At 40.3% G+C, this 23,031-nt stretch overlaps 1 protein-coding gene across 6 annotated transcripts in view; it reads right to left on the bottom strand.

The window, feature by feature from the left end:
- Positions 1 to 23,031, bottom strand: part of LOC108047852 (sodium/potassium-transporting ATPase subunit alpha) — a 28,708-nt gene continuing 5,677 nt past the window's right edge. The window contains exons 1-10 of one of the 6 annotated variants that reach the window (XM_017128218.2): positions 17,252 to 17,393; positions 14,297 to 14,377; positions 12,820 to 12,951; positions 12,489 to 12,755; positions 10,640 to 12,421; positions 9,999 to 10,214; positions 9,416 to 9,510; positions 3,285 to 3,459; positions 2,468 to 2,700; positions 1 to 2,398 (exon numbers count right to left, since the gene is read on the bottom strand). In XM_017128218.2, coding sequence (XP_016983707.1) covers positions 2,278 to 2,398; positions 2,468 to 2,700; positions 3,285 to 3,459; positions 9,416 to 9,510; positions 9,999 to 10,214; positions 10,640 to 12,421; positions 12,489 to 12,755; positions 12,820 to 12,951; positions 14,297 to 14,377; positions 17,252 to 17,263 — 3,114 coding nt within the window. In that variant the 5' untranslated portion in view covers positions 17,264 to 17,393 and the 3' untranslated portion in view covers positions 1 to 2,277. Of the gene's footprint in view, positions 2,399 to 2,467; positions 2,701 to 3,284; positions 3,460 to 5,644; positions 5,740 to 8,122; positions 8,218 to 9,415; positions 9,511 to 9,998; positions 10,215 to 10,639; positions 12,422 to 12,488; positions 12,756 to 12,819; positions 12,952 to 14,296; positions 14,378 to 15,712; positions 15,826 to 17,251; positions 17,394 to 18,389; positions 18,764 to 23,031 lie in introns of those variants that run through there. The other 5 variants (XM_017128216.2, XM_017128217.2, XM_017128215.2 and 2 more) reach the window with 5 other exon arrangements.

Raw genomic sequence — 23,031 nt, 5'->3', positions numbered from 1 at the left:
TTTGTTTTTTTTTTAAGTTTTATTTATGTAGTTTTTTATTTTAATCATTGTTTAAATCTACAAATACATTTACAGCGGAGGGCGAAAGAACAAAAAATTAAAAATGTTTACTCATTGTTTTGTTGTTACATGCAAATTTTTACTTCTGCGTGTTGTTGACAAATTTGTTCTGGTTTTTGTTTTTGTTTCAAGTTCTTGCTTTTACCATCGAACGTTTATATAATTCTGCATTTGTTTATAAATATTTGTAGTCCATATTATGAGTTATTTATCTTTTGTTTTTGTCCTCGTTTGGTTTTTTTTTATTTTGCTTCGTTTTTTAGTTTAGTATCATATCTCTTTCACATCAGCTTCCATCGATCAATATTATTAATTACTCAATATAATTTGTTAACAACTAATAATAATAATTTTGTTTAGTTTTTCATTTTCTTTCATAACTAACATGCCATAATTATCGTTATCTCCAATGCTAATGATCATCTTTACTAAGTTAGAAAACAAGACAGTTGGAAAACAAAAACAGCAGCGAATCAAACTCGTTTGCCTGGGCGTATCTCTCTGCGTGGGTGTGACCGTCGGTCGTTCTAGCCGATCGTAATGAATATCCACATACATATATCCAAATATCGCTTTCTGATTCATTTTTCACAATTCAGAAATCTCAATTAGCCAGCGGCCGCTTTGTCAGACCCACTCATTTGATAACGACAATACCAAGCTGTGTAATTCGTTGAATTTCAATGTGGGTGGCCAACAATTTGACCGCTCAACCGTTCGTTACTGCCTCTGCGCGAGTGTGTGTGTTTGTATTTGTTTTTGTTTTTGGGGGCGTGTGTGGGCGGGGAAAGCGATAAAAAACAATCAAAGAAAAAGTAAACACAATACTGCCTTGGGCTTGCCCCATTTTGGGGCGCTGTGCCGTGTAAAAATTACAAACATTTATTTTGTGGGCGCTTTTTTGTTTGGTTTTGTTTTTGTTTTCGTTTTGTTTTTTGTTCTGGGGCTAGGTTTCGGTAACGGTATCTGTATCTCGATATCGATATCGGGGGACTTAACCCCACCGTATTCTCTGCATCGGTTCTTTTGGGCTTAAATGCACACAAAGCATAATATTGCATGTCAATTGGTTTAAGGAGTTTATTTATAAACATTTAGTTGGTTTCTTTAGATTTTAACAAACTCTTTTCTGCAGATTCTCCGCGAATCGCCGGCGGGCCTCCAAATATCGCTCAGATACCCATCTCCGGCGCAGATCTGTCGTTTTCGTTTGGATTCAATTTTGTTTTTCGTTTGCTTTTTTTTTTGGTGTATTGTATAGCTCCATTTATATAATCAAATTTTTCCATATAATATATGTGTGTATATATATAAACAATTATATTCCTCGTGTCGGTTCACATTTTTTGTTGTGGTTTTTTTCTGTTTATATATATATTTCGTTCTTCTGCGCTAAGCTGCGTTTACACACACAAGTTTGCAAATTAATTTCTGTTCTTTTTGTTTTTGGTTGTTGTTGTGGTTTTTATTGGGGTTTACTCTTCACGGCTTAATTGGTAACTACGCTAAGGTTTTTCATTGTTTTGTTTTCCTCTTTTACTTTTTTATTTACTTCGTTTTATAATTTCTCTAAACTTCTTATATACTTTGTCTCGTCATGCGTTGTGTATCGGTGTGTGTAGGTGTTTGTGAGTGTGCCTGTGCGAGTGTGTATGTGTGAATGCCTTTAGCTTTTCTTTTGGGATCTTGTTATTGTTCGATAAGCTTCGGCTTAAATAATCGTTTTCCAGTTCGTTACGTTAATAATTTTACTAAAAACATGGTGTTGTTACTGTTTGCTTAGTTACTGGTTGTTCTTGTCTGGTTGTGATTGGTGTTTGTTTCGAAATTGTTGTTCGTTTTTGTTTTATTTTCATTTATACTTTATTTAAATCTTATTTTTAGCTTTAATTTATAATTTAAATTTACTTAACGTTTAAAATAATTATCGCTTGCATTTTTGTTTCTCCTCGTTTACTTTAAATAATTAAATTAAAAAAATAAAATATATTGTAATATGTTTTTGCTGTAGCTATCTTTAGCTGTTGTTCTTGCCGTTGCTGCTGCTGCTGTTGCTATTACTGTGGTTGTGTGGATTTTGTGGTTCATAAACATTACTATTTGTTGCTCTCCATGGTTTTTAGGTGTTTTCCCATGTGGGTGTGGGTGTGGGCGTGTTTCTGTGTGTGTGTGTGGGGGCATGTGGCTATGTGTGTGGGAGTGTAGCAGTGTGGGTGTTTAATAGTATGTCTCCTGCTCCAACCAGCCTCCGGGGTTGCGACGCAAGTAGAAGCGACGGGTCTCGTCATAGATGAAGATGGCCAGCGCAAATGGAATAGCCGGGAACCACCAGACGAGTCTAGGTTTGCGGAAGAAAAAATGCATTATTTAGACGCCTTTAAAGGGATTTCACTGCAGGTCCACTTACTTCAGGGGGTACATACGCAGACCCTTCTCCATGCCCGGGCAGTACGAGAGGAACGCGGCCAGCACGGTTTCAAAGATCAGGCCAAAGTTCAAAGCCCAGTTACGCATGCCCTGCTGGAAGATGGAGTTACGACGCGTCTTACAGATGATCAGATCGGCCCATTGCACAACCACAATCGAGATAAAGAAGGCCGTGTGGCAGGTGTACTCCAAGGTCTTGCGGTCGCGGTAGGTCTATTGAAATATAAGAAATGAAATCAGAATTGTCTCATTTGTTAACTACTCTATTAACTATTTGTTAACTATACTATTTGACTTCCTCGCTATTCAAAGTGAACAAAGTAACTCCTTGCTCACAATCATTAATTTCTACCTTGCTATCATATCAAAAAACTTTAAAAGTCTTATTGCAGGTAGTATAAAGGGAGTAACAAAAAAGCATAACTTGGTGTTTTAAAGATAAAGTTGGTTTTTTTTGGTTTTTTTTTTGGCCAATCAATCCGACAACAAATTTCATAAGGATCGGCCTATATCTAACGCCATAAAATATCATAACTGTAAAGCGATTTCAAAATCAAGCAAATCTGTTGGGGATTTTTATTTTTTTTTAAATTTTTTATTTTTTTTTTTTTTTTTTTTTTATAAAAAAAATATTTTTTTTTTATTATTTTTTTTTTTTCCCCCCGAAATTTTTTTTTTTTTCTTGTTTTTAACTAATATTGTTTATTGTTAGCAAGTTAAAAGCAAAATTCAAAGATAATTTAATCGAACAGTTATAATAATGTGTATTAGTGTAAGAAGTTGGAATGACAACTTACCCATTCTTGTCCGTAGGAGTCAGTTAGATCGTTGACTGCCTTCGAGTCCCACATCTTACGAATGCCAAACAGTTTCATGGGCAAGAAGCCGTTCTCAGCCATGATGACGAAGTACACAAAGAAGCCGGCGGCGGCTTGGATCATACCGATCTGTCCATAAGCCATCGAAATCAACCTGCGTTAGTTAAAGGGGCGGGGTAAGGTGGAAGTGGGGAGAAATAAGCAAACCTCGTTAGACAACTCTCAAAAGCAGGCTGCACTTTTTTTTTATTTTGTGTGGGGTTTTGGTTTGTTTTTCAGGACGCAAGACACTTCTCGTTACTGGTTGGCTAGCGGTAAAGTTTCGGGCATCGGACAGTGACAGGAACATGCGCGGCTTGGCCAAGGTTTTTGTTTGTCGTCGAACATTGAAGGCGGTAAACTTAGGGTAGGAAGGCAACAAATGCTTGAAATTAAGCGGTAAACATTTGCTCACAAGAAGATAGAACGGAAAAACACGTACAACAAACACAAAACACTTAGGGAGGAACAAAAACCCTGCCCAAGGACCGCAACTGTCCGTAGAGTCCTCGATCCGAGTACTAATCCGTACTCGGGGTTAGTTAGTTAGATTGTTGTTAGTGCCACTTTACCTTGAAGCTCTTTTATGGATTGTTTTAGCAAATGAATGTTTATCGTTTAGTTTTAATGGTGTTAGACTTTACTCTATATAGCGTGGATAGTGTCTGAGCAAATCTCATTTGAATCTGTAGTAATTTTTTCATCTTAGAGGCGCGTAAAAGCAAATCGTACTATTTATACTTGACAAAAAGCGTGAGGGCGCAGAATCGTTTGAATTTCTTTGTTTTGTTTGGCTTTCTTACATTTTGCATTGGATGTGGATGTGAAAAGCATAGTAATTGTTAATGCTAATTGAACATGCGGCTAAATACAGGACATACAGTACTAAACATGCAAGACATAAAAGCGTGCCATTATAACTACAATAAGCGAATGCAGCTCTACAACCTTTTCGTTTACTTACGTTTAAGGAAGTTTCGATTGAAATCAACATAAAACATAAACGCAATAATAAACTTACACTTAAACACAAACTTAAGAATATTAAACACGTAAGAGTTTTGCACACAAAAAATTATAACAAATCTTCGTTGCCATTGTTGTAAAGTTTTACCTACTTTCAGGACAACCTCCCGAACATTCAGACTTACCGCGACTTGGCACTTGGAACCAGATTTCGGAACGAGTCTAAGTATAGATTTTGTATATAACGATCATATGGTGTATCTAGAACACAACTTAAGCGATTTTCGTTTTGTTTTGTCGTTGGCTCGAACAAACTCATCTACAAGTAACGCACTAACTGGTCTAAGAATAACGGCAGAAGCTTCGTTTTCGTGGAGTTTTTGGTTAAGTTTTTGTTCAGTCTTTTGCTTGTTTCTGAGCTTGTGGACATACATAGATCCACATAATAATTCTCAGTTGTTTGAATGTTTGATGTGTGGGCTGTGTGTTTTCAGTGTTTATTGTCTTTGTTTATGCAGGTGAGCGTTAGAGCGAGCGAGCGTTTTTCTTTGAACTAACTTCGTCAAATACTCTAGAAGCAGCTGTTGGGCGTTTATTCTTTGTGACACTACAGTTTGCAAAACAGACACTTTTAGATTGTATTCGAATTTTGTTCCTGAATATTTTTAGCACACACATTAAATCTGTGTAAGGATCGAAGTTTTTTGTGCGAGTAACACGCCACAAATGTAACACTTAGAGTTAAGGATTTAAGTGAGGGATACATAAAGGGATTATTCCATATCAAATTAAATGTAATAAAAGTATTCTGAATCAGAAAATATAAAAAATTGTTTCGGGAAAGTAATTTTTAAACGGTTTTTTGTTTTGGTACCAGAATATATGAAAGATAATTTCATTCCACATTGAGAGTTTCAAAACAGAAACTGAAATAATAAGAAGAAACAGTGGTCACATAGAAACAGGAACGAAAGAAAACTATTATTTTAATGTTCAAGAGTGTGGAATTTAAATTTAAACAAAGAAAAACGCAGGAACGCATCAGCAAACGAACAAACAGTCGCAAAAGTTTCAGGGTGAAATTTGGAATTTAGCATTCGATTTATTGAATGTTATAGACTGATTAATGATCGCTTCATCTGTTGGTAATTGTTGGCCAAATTGTGATGCAAGAAACGCGACCACAACACATCAAACAAAAATCAAAGTTGGTAAAGTGAAAGATGGTTGCATGTTTGTTCATTTTCTAGTCCTTAACTAATCAACTAAAAGACGGTTAACACTTGGATAATGGAGTTTTTTTTTTTAAGCCTTAGCGTTAAGTTTGTCCTGACCTGCGGTTCACCAAGTTGTCGCGATACGGATCTCTCGGCTGACGCTTCATAATATCGCTCTCGGCTTGCTCGTAAGCGAGTGAAATGGCCGGAATCTTGCGGTATATGGCAATTAATGGTTATTGATTGTTCAGTTATCGGTATTTGTGCAAGTTGCAATTTTGTTAGTTGGTTGTTTGATAATCAAAAGAAAGACATAACAAGAGTTGAAAGAATGTAGGGAAATACAAAGGAAAATCTGATTAAAGTTTACAAATATATATAAAAATATTTGTATAAAAGATTTATATAAATATGCTTGCGGGCGAGTAGTAAATACTTGTACTTTATACGCTAATTAATATTCACTAATAGATCATAATAGATAGACAGAGTTCTGTGGGGAGGACGGGAGGCAGTGACAAGTACCATCATGGGGTATCTGTTGTTGCATGTTGAATGTAAAATAGTATCTCAGTGTTTTATTTGTTTAGCTCCCACGTACTTACGAAGCTAAAACTAATCTAGGGCAGAAAGAGCATAGAGCACCCAGTAACAGTATAGTAAACAGTAGGTAGGTAGTTAAATGCGCAGTTGTATGGTGTATAAAAATGACTTAGAGCTTTAATTGGGCTAAATCGTTTTAAATGTATCATTATTTCTAAAGGACAATTTTAGCCTGGTTTTTGATTGACATCGATTGGGTTTGAAGGAGGTTTGTGTGAGTGTCGGTCAACTACAACTCAAAAGACGTTTTTATGAATGACTGATAGAGAGTTGGTAGAGAAAGATATGGGGCAAACTTTAACTGACTGATTGACTGAAAGAATGTGCTGAATGATTCGAGTTGACTCCAAGTTAAGAGAGAGTCGGGAATGAATTGATGTCTAGTTCGAAGTATTCTACCGATAATTATAGAGTAGCATAGGTAGAAACGTACAAATTACAGACTCACTAAGTTAACAATAGTCCTGCTCTAGCGTAGAGGAAAATACTAAGATTGAAAATATCTGTGTTCGAATGGTAAAACTCTATCGTTTCTCCCACGGTAAAATAACTCAGAGGAATGGAGAAAATACTCTGAGCTGAGCCCTCAACATGATCACCACTTACCTTCGCACCGCAAAAATAGGGTCTTCAAATAAAACATAGAAACAAAAACCTGTACAGCTTGTACAGTATAACATAAATTGAAATCAATAAACCGGGTTATCAAAGAATACAAATTAAAGAACATTTCCGATGGCGGAAACGATAAATTCAGAGGTCACACGAAAGGTTTTTAGGCCCAAATGTTGTATTTCAAAGCACCTTAAGAATCATTGTAGAAAAAGAGAGTAAGTGAAAGATAGAGAGCGAAAGTTGACCAAAATTAAGCGGAAAAGTGAAAGGCAAACTAACTGACTTTATGACTAACAGGGATGTATTCAGAAATACTCCTAGTCGAGTGAAAATTTTCTAAATATTTCAAGTGCAAAATTTTCGAGGTTTTTGGCCGAATGGCATCCGAAATATTTGTTATTCAGTGTGTCTTCATTGTTAAGAACTGATAAAAAGTTTGAAAAAGTCTATTGAGATTGTATAATTAATATGTATCTAAATATATGTTGATAAGATTACAAATACATTTATCAGCGAATAATTATAGGATATATTGCAATGTTGCAAAAACAAATGAAAAATCTTACAAGATGCCATACATATGAAGAAAATACAAAAATAAAACATACTTAAGGATTTTTATAAAATTCTTTCTAAAAAAAATATTTTATATGATAACCGCTGGACCTCAAGTCCAGATTTAAGTGTGCTTAGGAAATAGCTTATAGGAAATGTTGGCGAATTCTCTAAGAACACTCCTTGAACCAAGTACAATATTATATTTATGTATCAAATAAATATTACTAATCGTTTTGAACTTTACTTTTTACTATCTGAACGGAAATATCAGAGACTAGAAGAATCTGTAGAATAATCAAGTAAATAAGGGAACATTAAACAGAAACTGAATGAAAAGCTACCAAATCAAACATTTAACATAAAACATGGAAAACATTGTGGAGTTAATCCAAATAATCAACATTCAACCGAGGAGTACTTAAGCTATTTTAAAATATTTTAGTTAGTATATAGAAAGACAGAGATATAGCGGATAATATAAAGATAAATAGAGTAAAATGATTTAAATTTTCTTCGACTTGTAGATAGAAAGAAAGCGTACTTTGATTTTGGCTTGCTTTTAAGACTTTAGCCTTTCAAAGTACAAATTTAGTTCTATGGTACTCAATTTGCTTTTCATTGCGTGACATAAAAGAATTATTTGGTGGTTGATAGAGTTGTAAAAAATGCAAAATCTTGATTTGCGTTCGGATATGTGTCTTTTACTTTAATTCGAAATTCGGTTCTTGCAGTTGTTTGATTGCTTTGTTGATAGTTGTTGGTTGATTGTTCTGGTAATTGTTGTAATTGATTGTAGATCAGCACAGAGCGAAACTTTACCTTTCGTTGACCAGTTTATCTTGGAATGGATTCCTCGGCTGGCGTTTCATAATATCGGATTCAGCCGTCTCATAAGCTAAGGAAATGGCTGGCACCTAAGCGTGCAAACGATCGTTTGTTGTGGGTTGGTTTATCGGTTGGTAGTTGGTTGAAGTGGAAAAAATAAATGAAAATAAATACGATAAATTATGGAAACTCAAACTCATTTGTCTGCTTCTGCTTGATCATCTGCCTGGGTGGTCTTACAAAAACCCTGAAAAATCCGCTGAGCTTAGGGAACGACCGCTGGTTCAATGGGGTAGGTATATCTTACAGGCTAAATTGCATAACTTAAAACTCTCCTTAAAACAAACTTAGGTTGCAGAAACTTATTGGACAATGGTTGATGTGTGGAGTGACGAACAGAGTTAAACATAAGGTAATGAAAATTCTCGAGTCAAATTATATAATTAAATTAAATATTTTTGGTTGGGTTAGTTGCTACGGATCGTGTGCAATTGATAATTTTGATATTGAAATTTTTGCCAAATTTTACAAACTTAAAATCCATTACAAATGCCAATCAATTTGTCTAATTTCAATAACGTCGAGGGGTGAATCTTACGGTTAACTCAGTGTTAGTTACACCACAAAACGAAAATCGTGAGCGATATGTTTCTGACTTTATATTTTTGTGAGAGAATAACGAAATACGACGCACACCAATTAACATTTAGAGCAATTAGAGTATGGCAGATGAAGTCGGTATTCGTTTTGGCTAGATATTAAAAGTAGGGATAAATGAATTGTACATGTGGGAACAGTTATATGCGTATGATGTATACATTTTATATATAACTCTTTGAGAGGAACTTAAGAACGGTGGGGAATAAACTTGTACATGAAATGTACATAGCGGATGTTTTTATGTATAAATGGTTATATGCATGACGAGCGATCTGCCACCAAATGAACATATGCACAGATATGAGAATTGAGAGGAAAGCGGTTGGGTGTGGGTTTCATGTACGAGTGATAACATTCTTAAGAGTAAGTTGGGTATTTAGTAAACCATAAACGTGTCAACGGCTTGGTTAGATGTTTGCGCTGCTTTTCGTTTAGGCCAACTTATTCTAGTACAATCCAGCCACATACACATAAGACATATGCTATATTTATATGGTTTTCTTTTGATTTACGCTTTTCTTTACTTCAGACATGTTTTTTTTTCTTTTTTAGTAGTTGAGATTAGTGGGTTGGTGAGTGTGTGTGGTGTGTGTATTAGTGTGGGGTAGAAATTGACTTGATTGGCACCTTGAGTTCACTAATTTATCGTTGAAGGGGTCACGTGGCGGACGCTTCATAATATCGGCTTCGGCGTGTTCGTAGGCCAATGAAATGGCTGGCACCTAGGTATTGGATTATGGCAGGTAGTTACATTAGCAACGGTTTACACAATTTCAAGTCCATTAATTCAATTCAGTTTGGTTTTGGCCTAGATCTGTGGGTAGCTAGAGGTCGGGTCATGGAAAGAGCACTTAAACTACTCGATAGCCTAGCACTGGCGTTTTTCTCAAGCTGGAGCTTCAACTGGATCGGAGGCTAGCGCGGTTACCTCTCGTTGACCAGGTTATCGATTTCCGGATTGCGGGGCCGGCGCTTCATGATGTCCGCCTCGGGTCCCTCGTAGGCCAGCGATATGGCAGGAATCTGATTGCCAGTGCAGTCAGCCGCACAATTCACGTTCAGAGTGAGTGTTAAAGACGCTAGTTCTTAACAATTAACTGGGGTGGACTACAACTGTTACATTTAACTTGCCCGAATGGCACTGACTTAATCGCAACATTAACTTTAATCTTCAACTGGGATCGGGTTTGGGACGGAGGTCAAAACTCACCATGTCAGTGCCCAAATCGATGCACAGAATCGTCACGGTTCCCAGTGGCAGTGGTATGTCGCAGAGGATGAAGGCCAGGAAAGGCGAGATTTCGGGAATGTTGGAGGTCAGGGTGTAGGCGATGGACTTCTTCAGGTTATCGAAGATCAGGCGACCCTCCTCCACACCAGTCACAATGGAGGCGAAGTTGTCGTCGAGCAGAATCATGTCAGCAGCCTGCACAGGATAACATAATTAATTTAGGCTTTTGGGACAACAAAAGAACATCAAATCCATATTGCGCCATCTCTCACTTACTACAAGTCTGTCATAAACCAAAAACATGAAACTTGATGTACTTGATGCAGAACGGAAAATAAGACTGTATTTTCCCATGCTTTAAAACATTAAACGAGCTTTCAACATAATTCCTTGTTTGGTTATAATAATAAATATTGCCTATCACTTTGATAAAAAACCATATTAAATGTTAACAGGAAATCACAAGTATATGGATCAGTAAAATATCACGCTCATTGGTTCAATTTAATTTTAAACATTTTTAAATGTCATGTTCGTGCGAAAATCTTCCTAATTGCTGAACAATTTTGGTGATATTTTTACTCCGTGTCATTATGTTCTATTGTGAAGTGATCTCTTACCTGTTTGGACACATCAGAGCCGGCGATACCCATGGCAACACCAATATCAGCCTTCTTCAGAGCTGGAGAATCGTTGACACCATCACCAGTCACGGCCACAATAGCACCCATGCGCTGGCAACCTTCGACAATGATCAGTTTCTGCTGGGGTGAGGTACGGGCAAAGACGATCTCGGTGTGGTAGCGCAGGATCTCATCCAACTGATCGCTGGACACATCACGCAGCTCGGCGCCGTGGACGACGGCGGCCTTGGCCTCGCGGGGATTCACTTCCGAGATGGGGATGTTCAGTCGCTGGGCAATGTCCTCGACGGTCTCGTTGCCCTCGGAGATGATGCCGACGGACTTGGCGATGGCCTTGGCAGTGATAGGGTGATCGCCGGTAACCATGATGACCTTGATACCGGCCGAACGGCACTTGGCCACGGCATCGGGCACGGCGGCACGGGGAGGATCAATCATGGACATGAGGCCGACGAAGCGCAGGTTATCGATGGGGAAGTTAATGTCGTCGGTGTTGAATTTGAAGCCGGAGGGATATTTGTCGGAGGGCAGCATAAAGTCACAGAAGCCGAGCACACGCTCACCCAGTCCTCCGAGTTCCATATAGGCATTGTTGAAAGCCTCCTTCATTTCCTCATCCAGTACCTTCTCCTTGCCGTTGATGAAGATGGTGGAGCAGCGCTCTAGGATACGCTCAGGAGCTCCCTTCATTACGAGCAAGTAGCGAGGGTCGTTGGCATCCTCGCATTCGTGAATAGATACCTGGTACTTGTTGGTGGAGTTGAACGGCACCTCGGCAATCTTCTTGTTGCGCTTGCGAATATTCATTACGTCGCCAAGGGCCAGTTCCATGCACTTGAGCAGAGCGGCCTCGGAGGCATCTCCACTGACCTCCTTCTTGAGGATGGGCACACCATCTTGGCCTCCCTTGAACTCGGCACGGTTACAGAGAGTGGCAATGCGAGAGAGCGCCTTGAATCCAGGGCTGGTTCTATCGTATTGAACACCCGACTGATCCTCAGTGGTGTCGGCCTCGATGATCTGGTTGTCGAACCACATGTGAGCGACCGTCATGCGGTTCTGGGTGAGGGTGCCGGTCTTATCGGAGCAGATGGTCGATGTGGAACCTAGGGTCTCCACGGCCTCCAGATTCTTTACCAGACAATTCTTGGAGGCCATACGTTTGGCGGTGAGGGTCAGGCACACGGTGACGGTGGCCAGCAGGCCCTCGGGCACGTTGGCGACGATGATGCCAATCAAGAAGATGACAGCGTCCAGCCAGTGGTAGCCCAAGATAAAGGCAATCACGAAGAAGGTGACGCCAAGGAACACGGCCACGCCGGTAATCAGGTGGATGAAATGGTGGATCTCCTTGGCAATGGGCGTCTCACCAGTGTCCAGGCCGGAGGCAAGGCCAGCAATGCGGCCCATGACAGTGTGATCACCGCAGCTGATGACCACACCCTTGGCAGTGCCCTCGACGGCGTTGGTGGAGAAGAAGGCCAGATTCTTGGTCTCCAGCGGATTCTCATGGGTGAACTCTGCGCCGCGGGATTGCGGCTCCGACTCGCCGGTCAGCGAGGAGTTGTCCACCTTGAAGGTGCGCGCCTCGATGATGCGGATGTCAGCGGGGATACGGTCGCCGAACTTCACCTCAACGACATCGCCCAGGACGAGATCCTCAGCGCGCAGCGTGAGTTTCTCGCCCTCGCGGATGACGGTGGCGAACTGGGGTACCATGTTCTTGAACGATTCCATGATCTTAGAACTTTTCGATTCCTGCGGGACACACACATTACCGTTAGTAACCCGTTCTTTAGTTGCCCAGATTAAAGGAGTTACCCACCTGATAGTATGAGAAAATGCCCGTCACAATGACGACAGCGGAAAGTACAATACCCAGATACAAATTATCGTCGGCCGGCTCCTCGCTGGTGCTGGCCTGGATAGAATAGGCCACGAAGCAGAGAATAGCACCGATCCACAGCAACATGGCAAAGCCACCGAACAGGTTCTTACAGAACTTCACCCATTCGGGTGTCTGCTTGGGTGGCGTCAGCGCATTGGGACCATCGCGCTCCAAGTTCTCCTTGGCCTTGGCGTGACTTAGACCCTGCAGGAGATCAGAGACGGTTCAGTTCACATATCTAATACCACCTACCGCAGGCTAAACTCACATTCTCGGGATGTGTCTGAAAGCGCTGATACAATTCCTCAGGAGAGATTTTATGAAAATCGATATCCAACTCCTGTTTGAGATCATCTAAATTCTCCTTTTTGTTTACTTTGGCCGGCATCTTGCGTCTTGACTGTTCAATGCAAATAAAATATATTAGTGGGCGAAGTTTATGATGTACTGCAGTGATAGACCCACAAACCGACACCAAATTCGATTTACTTCATGCCTTTGTTAAGCCTTGGAAAAGGCGAAGGGTGTTTAATATTACTCAAAGTGTTTGGGATTGGTTAAAGAGTGAAGAAGAGAGAAGTTTACTGGAAGGATTAGGATTCAAGAAACCTTCAAAATGTACTCTGTACACCTTATACCATAAGAGTTAGGAACAAATTTTACCTGAAACCGTAGAAAATTACTTACCCATGATCATTTAACGTTATTACCTCTCAAATTTTTTCTGAACCTGTTAGGGATGTTATCGAATGGGGGCGAACCCATTTCGAAATGAGTTCGAGCGTGAGAATATTCAAAACGACTGCTCTATACGTAAAGCTCTAGTAATCTAAGGCATGCAAAATGCGCGCTAAATGACGCTCTCGATCGAAATGAGAAGAGCACGTAAATGAATTGAGGTGCACAAAACAAAACGACAGGCAATTATACAAACATTCGTTTTGTACATACGTATATTACATATACAAACAAAAAGAAATACAAAAAATGAATGAAAATTAACTTTTCCTATAATGCAACTATAAATATATATTTACTATGCTTTAGATGACCTCGAAAACTTTAGATTTAGCCAAAAAAGAAAAACCGTCGAAATAAAATAAAATTGATTCGAATATTATATTATATATAGTCTTAGCAGCTGTTTAGTGTCTGGCATTCTATCTTTAACAGAGTCTATAAGTGTTTCTCTTTTTCGAAAAGCACGCGCAACGTTTTTTGGCTCTCTGACGTCATTGTTGGGGTTGCCATGTAATCAAGGCAAAAAAACAAACAAATTAAAGTACTGGTAATTTGGAAAATTTCTGAAAGCCGGCCGAAAAACTGTATCGATACTACAAAATTCCAGAAAATATTTCCTTTAATAAAAAACTATATTTGAGTGGCTAGCAAATTGAGGATGGAAAATATTTTGAGAAAATTAGAAATGGCCATATTTATGGCATTATTATTGGCTACCGTTATACATAGCAAAACATAGCTATTTATAGCTGCTGTAAACATTTCGCCAGTTCTCTCTAAATGTCAACCGTACTCGGTAAATGCCATTGGAAAAATGCCCAAGTTTAACAAATATAATAAATAATAAGTGCAATTATAGACCGGGAAAAGGGAAATCGATGGGAACGAAATGGGTTAGTAAAGCGCACAAAATCGAAAGGAAAGCAGAGTATGTAAAAAGTGAAAAACATAAATAGGGCTGATGAGAGATACATATGTGTGTGAGTAAGGAAAATTCGATTTACCTTGTACTGGCCATCGGCTGTGCGATTGTCGTCATCGGTGGCTATAACCGTGGCGACTCGATAAGAGTCCGCTCTCCCATGCTTCGCGCATGAAGGTTTGGGTTTTTTTGGGTTGGTGGGTCGATTGGTTGTTGGGTGGTGTTTGATTGATGATGTCGATGATGGGCGAACAAAATAACGTATTTGAGGAGGAAGAGATCAAAATCAAAAATCGAACAAAACGAAAAACGAGCATAGACAAATGCAAGACGTACACTATGTATATGACTACAGTATAAATTAAAGATGAATATTAACCACCTCTGATAAAGTGATAAAGATATATGCACTTATATAATAGAAACAATTTTTTCACTAGAAAATGTCAGTATAACAATGTACTTTAACGGAAGGTGGAATAGTTTTAGCTCTGATTCATAAGGGCAGTCAAGAACTTAAATATTTTCTGACCAAAACGTATCCTTAAAACTTTATATTTATATTAAGATTTTACGATACTCCTTTCTAATTATCATTTTGTGGTTTTCACTTTATCAGGGTTAGCCGATACCCAAGCTTTACCCTTAGCATTCTGTTAGGTATACATTATAATACGCAAGGGTCTAAAAACAGAATATGATATTTTGGATGAACCAGATATACTAAAAATATACTTATGATAACAATTAAAATTATAGGTTATGATGCATACAGTAATTCTGAACTAAAACTTTAGGCGTTTCAATGGTTTTCGGTTTTGTTGGCCTGGCAACACCCGATTTGTTTTGATGATTCAGCAAATGGGAAACTTTTGTGGGGTTGCCAAAGGACAATGAATCATGTGTTATGCATAGATTTCCAGTAGAAAGACTTTCCAGCAAGTGGTAGCCAAAATTCGACCCCATCGACGATCATTGAGCGTTATTTGCAGTGCGTCATGACTCATTCATGGTGCGCTCCATTATTAATTTTTAAAAAACAAACAAAAGAGGCGAAGAGCGCACCCGTCAGCGAAAAAGAACTCAAATGATATGCAATATAAACACAAGACTACGGTTTGTTTGGCCATGCAAACTGAGGGGTCGAAAGAAATCAAATCAAATCAAATTAATTAAAAATACAAATGTCTCGAGAGAAAAGTATGTATACACTAATAAATGCTATGGCGAGGGGAGAGGCGAGAACGCAAACCTGTCGCACTCACATGGCAGCCAACTTACGAGTATATTCGACTATATTCGAAAATCTTACGCTTTGTTTGGCTTTGCCTTTTCGGCATGGCGTGTCTTGATTTATTTATTTTCATTATATGTGCTTTTGCTTTCAGGTTTTTTGGTTCAATTGAGGACGCGACGCCAGCATGAAATAAATCGAATCGAGAATCGTGCCTACTGGGAAATGGCACTGAAAGGTTTCTCTACTTTTTGGCTTACGCACTGTGGCAAGTGTTCAAAAAACTATCGATCTGCCTGCTCGGCGGCGTTCGTATCTTTTATCTCTGCGTCGCTGGTTTCCCTCGTTCTAAGATTCCCTCTCTACTTCTAGACAATCTGGTAGGTGAATTAAAGTTTAGATATTAAAATGGGTTAGAAGGCGCCTTAAAGATAACTTAAGCTTACATGCTAGACCTACATAGGAAGTGCAAAACAATTGTTAGCCGTGACTTTGGTGGGCGGAACGCGCCCGGTTTCCCCACAATGGCGCTAATTCCGATTTTCCTATACAAATTAATTCAACTTAATCGCGCTTTTCATGCTTCAATTGATCCGAAACAATGCCAAGTTGCACAGCATGTGGAAACAAGGGTCTGGTTTTGGATTTGATTTTGGGTTTGGGGTCCAGGATGGAGATCGAGGCGATAAATGTATATATAAATCAAAATGCGACAATGGCCGGCCAGCCACAGAAAAGCTTACATAAGCCAGCGAAATGGAAAATAGCAAAATGAAAATTGAGAACTGCGAACTGCGAACTGGCAACTGCCAGCGAGCCAATTAGGCGAACAGATACAAATGTATCTGTGGCTGCGCTCCAGCTGCTTCCCCGCCAGAACAGAACGGTTTGCGCACATTTCGCCGCAAACCATTTGGCATTTGAACTTGAATATCAATTTACAACAAGTCGTCGGGGAAGTGGGGAAAGAGCGGTGCACCGAATTGACGCGCTAATTGTTCAATCAATGCAAAAGTATCTGGGAAACGTGTAAAGCTGCGGGCGTAGCCGAAAACGGGTGAATTAAGCCGAACAAATTGTCGCCATCGCACATCGGCACATTGCTTTCGATTCGTTTCGAAGGTGCATTTGCCGGCAGGTGAGTGCAAGTCTCAGCTTTAACCAGTTTCAAACCAGATTGAAGCGGCTCAGGCGAGCAGGTGTAAGGGGTAGGTGTCCGGTTGGCATTAATAGAATACAATGCATTCGACTCGGAAATCGAAACTGTTTTCCTAGGCTTGATTTCCCCGAGCACCCGAAAACGAAACCAAAACCAGTTTCAGGGCATGATAACAGATCGTGCCTGGTATCTAGCCTCTGAGAAATGCATTTTCACTCGCCAGTTATCTGTTAACTCGACTTGTTTTTGTGAACCTTATATACTGCTCCTCGCTGTTAAGGCAGATGAGCTTGACTCGCTGATAATTATATCTATTCCCGGATTTTTAAATTGAAACATTATTAACACTTCCCCGCTAATTGTCTGCTTAATTTTCGCACGTTGTTCATGCTCTGTTTTTAAAAAACAAGCCCCTGTTTCTTTTTTCAAGACCTTTTGGGTTCAATTTCTTATCTTATCTTTCTCTCTTATAAGACAGAAGACAGGTTATATAACCCCGACCTCGAGATAATGGGAACTTAAGGTAAAATTTAACTTAAATTAATGATGCCCACAACGGTCAATATAAATTATAAATGATTGAAGTAAATACGTAAATATGGGGAGGGGGAATGTTTTTGAGCTCGTCAGCTTTGATTACCCACCTGAGCACTCATAATGGCTGCGGATTCTTGTTTAAACTTATTAGAGGTGAGACAGTTAAGCGATCAACAAACAAAAATGCAAACGACGAAGGGCAAATAAAAAACGAGTAACAAATAAAAACGGGAAAATAAAATAAAACAACTGAAATGAGAAAAGTTAGAAAAGGGCAATATTAAAAAGAAGCGAAAAAATGGTTAAAACGAATCATGCTTATGCAACAATCCACAGGATACGCGGGCGCTGGAAGGACGAGGCGGTGGAGCAGCAAGTGGACCGCTGGAAGGCCACGGAGTCACGGGAAGATATTGGAAGTGAGCAATGGAAGTGTGGAAATGCAGTCGGGTTGCAGTTTCCAGGATGCCGAATAACGGCACATGGCAAATAGAAAGACAGAGAGAAAGAAATCGAATTCCGAAAGTGAGCGAGCTTAATGGTAAACAGCGCAGAGAGAGAAACCCGTTAGGGGCGCAAGTTCGTAGAGTGGCAGGAAAATACTCGAAATATTCCAAGACTTTTTTCTGCCCCTCTTTTATGCTGTGTGTGCGGAATTATGAAATCGCCAGCGGGGGCCCAAAGCTTTATATTGCTATATCCACTCGTCCGTGTGGGGTGGCCAGGAAATTACTGCTATTCCAAAATGTAAATCGCGTCAATTGAATCTAAACGATTTCATTGCCACAATAGTACGTCAGACGAAAGCGACGCGGAGGAAACGGACAGACGGGCGGACAAAAAAAGACGGACGGACATGCGTTTGGCTTGCCATGAACGCCAAATTGAATGCCAAATCAAAAAGAAGGCAAAACATTATTTCTGCATTCTCTCTCTCTACCACTTATATTAAATCACTCTAGATCACTTGCACACAGTCAAATCCGTTTGAAATATGCATTTTTCCCATTGCCCAGAGAAAATGCCTCAACATACAGTTCTTTTCGATCTGTGCTCTCTTCAGATGGTTACAAATGTATATATCCATTACGGCAGGCATGAAGTTTTGGAAAAATCGATTTCGTACAAGGACGTTGTCGTTTTCTCGACGCCCCTAATGGGGTGTTAGGCGGTTCGGTGGGTCGGTGGGCGCTGCAGTTGAGCAGACATGGAAAGTTCTTGGTTTCTTTTTTTCGTTTTTTCTACCTTTTACACGTTTGGGTGCTATTACACAATTTTTGCGCTTGGCGTTGCGAATTCTGTTTTGGGGGCTTTCGCAGAAAACTACCCCGTTTAGCAGTATTGAACTTGTTTTCAGCACTAAAAAACCGATTCGATTCGCGTTGGAACGAGACAAAGACAACAAATACTGATCACACACGTTTGCTTTCTAAACGTAATCCTTTTGTCGAACGAGAGTTAGTCCTGCTGCTTCCTCTTCTTGCTGGACTCAATCGATGCACAGTTATTGTGTAAGCAGAGCAGCGGAGCACACACCAGCGCCGAGGGGGCGGGCGGGCGGCGGGGAGCTAAGCTGTACTGTACCACCCGACAAAGAGACGAGATAGCTGCTGCCACAGTTGGACCTTCCCAGTTCGGATTCGACGTTCGACTGAAACTTTTCGGCGCGCCGCGAGTGGTTAAGCTTTCTCGATTCTCGGATAGAACGTTCTGCCGACTGCGACGTCGGCGTATGTCGGCGTCGCGGTGAGAGCTTTCGCCAGCGCCAGCAGATGTTACGCTGCGGCCCCACTGCTCTCCCACACTTGGAGAAAATTATGCCCTAGAGAATTTCATAGCTTTGAGCTCAGTTTCAGAGCAATCGTCACACTTGATAATTTATTTGTACCCATTTTGTTTTGAATTATTACATAAATGAAAGTAGAGAAGCGAAAAAAGAGAACTCATTTCTCAATATTCTTATCAGCAAGTTCTGAAATATCACTAATATTTCCGCTGAAGCCCCTAGCTATGAAGCAATTGAGAGCAGCTCCGTAAGACTGAATCTGAGACACATTTTGGAAACTAATCTTACAATGATCTGTACATTGTTTTAGGTCTATTTAACTTATAATAAAATATTTATTTTATTTAAAGGCGTTAAAGTCAATTTATAAAAATTAAATTATTATGGTGAGTTGCTGAAATGTGGTGCTATTTTTTTGCAAGTGTTGCCTCTCGTGCGAAAAGTGCACAGTGGCGGAGAGCTTTCCAGCCGAAAAATCTATGGCAGTGTGACAAGTGAAGCAGGCAATGGGCGGGAAGAGCGGAATGGAGAGCGGGCACTTCGAAACTGGAGCAGCGGAATGGAGAGGGGGTTGGTTGCCTAGGGGTTGGCTGCGCAGCTCGGAGATTCAGCGAGCAACGGAATGTGTGTCAGTTGGAGAAAGAGCAACGGAGATAGGAAGGCACAAAAGGGGGGTGGCAAGAGAAAAAAGGAGCCCCAGAGAGTGAGAGAGAAAGAGCGAGCGAAAATCTACATAAATTGTATAACGAAAACAAAGCGTTTGATAAAAAGGGCATGCCAACAACTTTTGGCATTTTGGAAATGCCGTCTTATCGAGCCCTTGCATGACGTCACTCCAGCAGAACACATCCCCAAAATTTATTGACTATTATTCAGCATCCAGTCATATGGACAACCCCCGAGGCTAAGTTAAAAAACCTCTCCGAAGCAGAGTAAACTAATGTGGCCCACTAGAGAAACTATATTCTCATATTAAATAATCCATATTCAAACTAAGAAACCGGGGTTCCATACACTATTCCAAGCAAGAATGTGTCTACCCAAGACTTCAAGCTTTTCCTATTCTTTCTTAACACATTTATAGGAAAAGTGGCAGGGAATGGGGGTAAAATGACACCACGACTGGCTTAAGAACTCAAGTAATTTCCTTTTCGGGCCTTGAGTCTATTTCGGGTCCCTCGTAACTCGAGTTTAATTACACGTAATGGTGCCAACACAGATACAAAAAAAAACACATGGATACGCACTTGGTCAGTAAGTAGTAAACTGAGAGAAAAATGCTGCATAGAACTTAATTAAAGTTTATCAGTAATCAATAGTTTGAAGTGCAGATAATACAGATCATAATATTGGCATTCCCAAATTCCCAGACACTTTAGCACTACTAAGACTGATAAGAAGACAGCTTTCGATTTCAAATAATCAACACAAAAATAAATGGGTATATAGCATGTGTACAAGATTAATCGTAAAAGATTATACTAAAAACACAAATAGTAAAACATTTTCTTACTTTAAAGTTCAAAGCAATATTTAAAAGCTTGGACTACATTTTCTACTAGAGGAAATTTGGCTGATTTTTTCGGTGTGCATATAATCCAACGGAAAATCAATATAAAACATCGTGCCAGCAAAAGGCAGCGGAAAAAGTTTCAGACTCTGGTTTTAGGAGCGGAGGGGGTGGCAAAATTGCTCCCCTATCGATCCACTGGGGCCATCCAGATTTCTGCTCGGAATCGTTCACGTTTTATCAACTTATCGAATCGCGTGTGATATCCGCTGAAGGAGTGTCTCGGCCAGATGAACTCCAACTCAATTTGTGGGTCATCCACTTGGCTACAGGCTCAGCAGTTGGGAGTCGGGGAGGGGGCCCCAAAATAAATAAACAAATGCCGAGTTAAGTGACCGTGTTGGCCAGTTGTGTCCGCCAAAAGTTCTGCCACCAAGTTATGTAATGACACGACAAAAAACACTTGGCAACCGGAATGAAAGTTGAGATACATAGATAAAGTTATAAACTTTAAGCAGATATCGCCGGGGTGACCCATAGAAATATATGTATCCATGTGAATCGACTCGTGAGCATGTACTTATGTAAAATGAGAGTACGTCAGAGCTCGTCAATGAGTTCAGCTGACAAATGGTCAACTGACGAGGGTTCCACAGCCAAGCCTATGGCCAATCGGTCAGATTGACGTGTCCAGGCGGCGTCCTATATCGCAGTCATTGCATATCAAGCCAGCCATCGATCAGTCACCCCCAAATATTCCCCGGAACAACTCAATTTGGCGTTTCACCTGCCACGGCCACGCCCCCGCCACGTGTCGCCTCCTTTTCTGGGAAACTGAAAAATCAATATGCAAATTATGGCTGCGGCCAAGGATTTTGGTTACGGCGGGTTTCCTACACAAAAAGGGTCTGTTCCACTGCCAATTATGACTTTTAGTCAAAATCAATAAGCGGAGCAGCGCTGATGACTTTACCACTTTGCATGGTGTCAAAGTCAACTTGCCACTGTGGGTGCTGAGACCCCGATACAAGTCCAAATCCGAGTCAGGGATCTGCAAGTTGGCGATAACTCTACTCCAAGCTTAGTGTAATTTATTTCAAATAGAACAATTGGGTTCTTATCTTGAAAGGGTCAAAAGGGTCAGGGTCAAAAGTTGTAAAAATATTAAATTTAAGGTCTCATAATTCTAGATTACAAGATTACAAGAAAATCGCAAATTATTTCGATTAAAACGAAATATTAAAAAACTAAATTTTCACCAAATAAACGTAGAGTGCAGATTATAAAAGACAAATATATAACTATATGGTTAAAAAAGCCCTGCAAAAGAGTGAATTGTTAAATGTGGTTCAAGTTCAGTTCTGTATTATTGGCATATAAAAGTCCGAGCTCGGGAAGTTTCACTATAGTCTGTAGGAGTTGCACTCGCGTTTTGCATTTCAAAAGGGGATGAACGTGCAAGTTGATTTGGCAGCCAGCAGCTAAAACTTTGGCCAGTTCGCTAATTGCCATTGGCAAGTGCAATCCCCCAGGGCGGTGTTAGTGAGGGGGCGTGGCGGGGAAGGAGCGTTAGTGGGCGGACGAGTGGGCTGCAGACCTCGATTCGGTTGCATAATGGCGTTCATGACCTGGGCCCTGGCAAAACGGACAAAACGGCGACAGAAATCAGAGTCGGCGACAGAAAGTCCGAGACCGAGTGCAGCATAATCACTCGCATCACGAGTGCCCCGATATGCGAGCGAATGAGCCATAAAGCTGACAGCGGGCTGTTGTACTTGAGCATTGATTAAAATGTGTGACCCCCTGCCATCCCCTTTGACCCCGGGGGGTCTTTTCTCGCCATGAATGGCAGTCTGCCTACAATGGTCATGCGACGAAAAGGTATCGTGATAAATTGCATATATTCCAAGGTAAGGGAAATAGTTGCCAATTATTACATTACTACATAGATAATAATACATAGAAAGGTCATCAACATATTAAAATCATATAATTAGGTCCTTAGGTCTTTAGATTTTTGTACCATAAAAGGAAAAATATTAATATAGTATAAACCCGCATTATGAGCTAAAGAAGAAAATTCTAGTCACGATAAGCCATCGTATAAACTCGGTCCGAACCCAAGTCGGAGTCCGCGGCTCTAGTTAGTCTATGATGCCATTCGAAGCAATTTGCTCGTCGCTTTTCGTAGGCGTTTATGACAATAGATTTACGAGCATAGCGCGTCTAATTTACGCCATTCCCATTGTAAAGAAGCAACCATCCATCCAGCTCATATAGTAGTTAAAAAGATGAGAAAAACCTTAGACGGCAACAACGATGAAGGAAAGTCACTGGCATCTCTCGGCGGGCAGCATTGAATGAAATGCCCCGGAAAAAACCAATTGTTATTCCACGTTTAATTTAGTAGAGCAATGGAAAGCATAAGCCTCTGCCATCGCCTCCTCCCACCAACCACCGCCTACCGCCCACCGCCCACCACCCACCTTGTGAATCCGATTTCACGGTTTGCGGGAACGGACAGCAGCTGACTGGGCTGCATCGTTGTGGGCGGGCAGATCTTGGATTCATATTCATCCTATTCCATCCCA

This window comes from Drosophila rhopaloa, unplaced genomic scaffold, assembly GCF_018152115.1.
Source record: "Drosophila rhopaloa isolate 14029-0021.01 unplaced genomic scaffold, ASM1815211v1 contig_178, whole genome shotgun sequence".
Classification (NCBI taxonomy): domain Eukaryota; kingdom Metazoa; phylum Arthropoda; class Insecta; order Diptera; family Drosophilidae; genus Drosophila; species Drosophila rhopaloa.
Note: the sequence above shows the minus strand (reverse complement) of the source record. Positions and strands in the feature narration are given on the sequence as shown.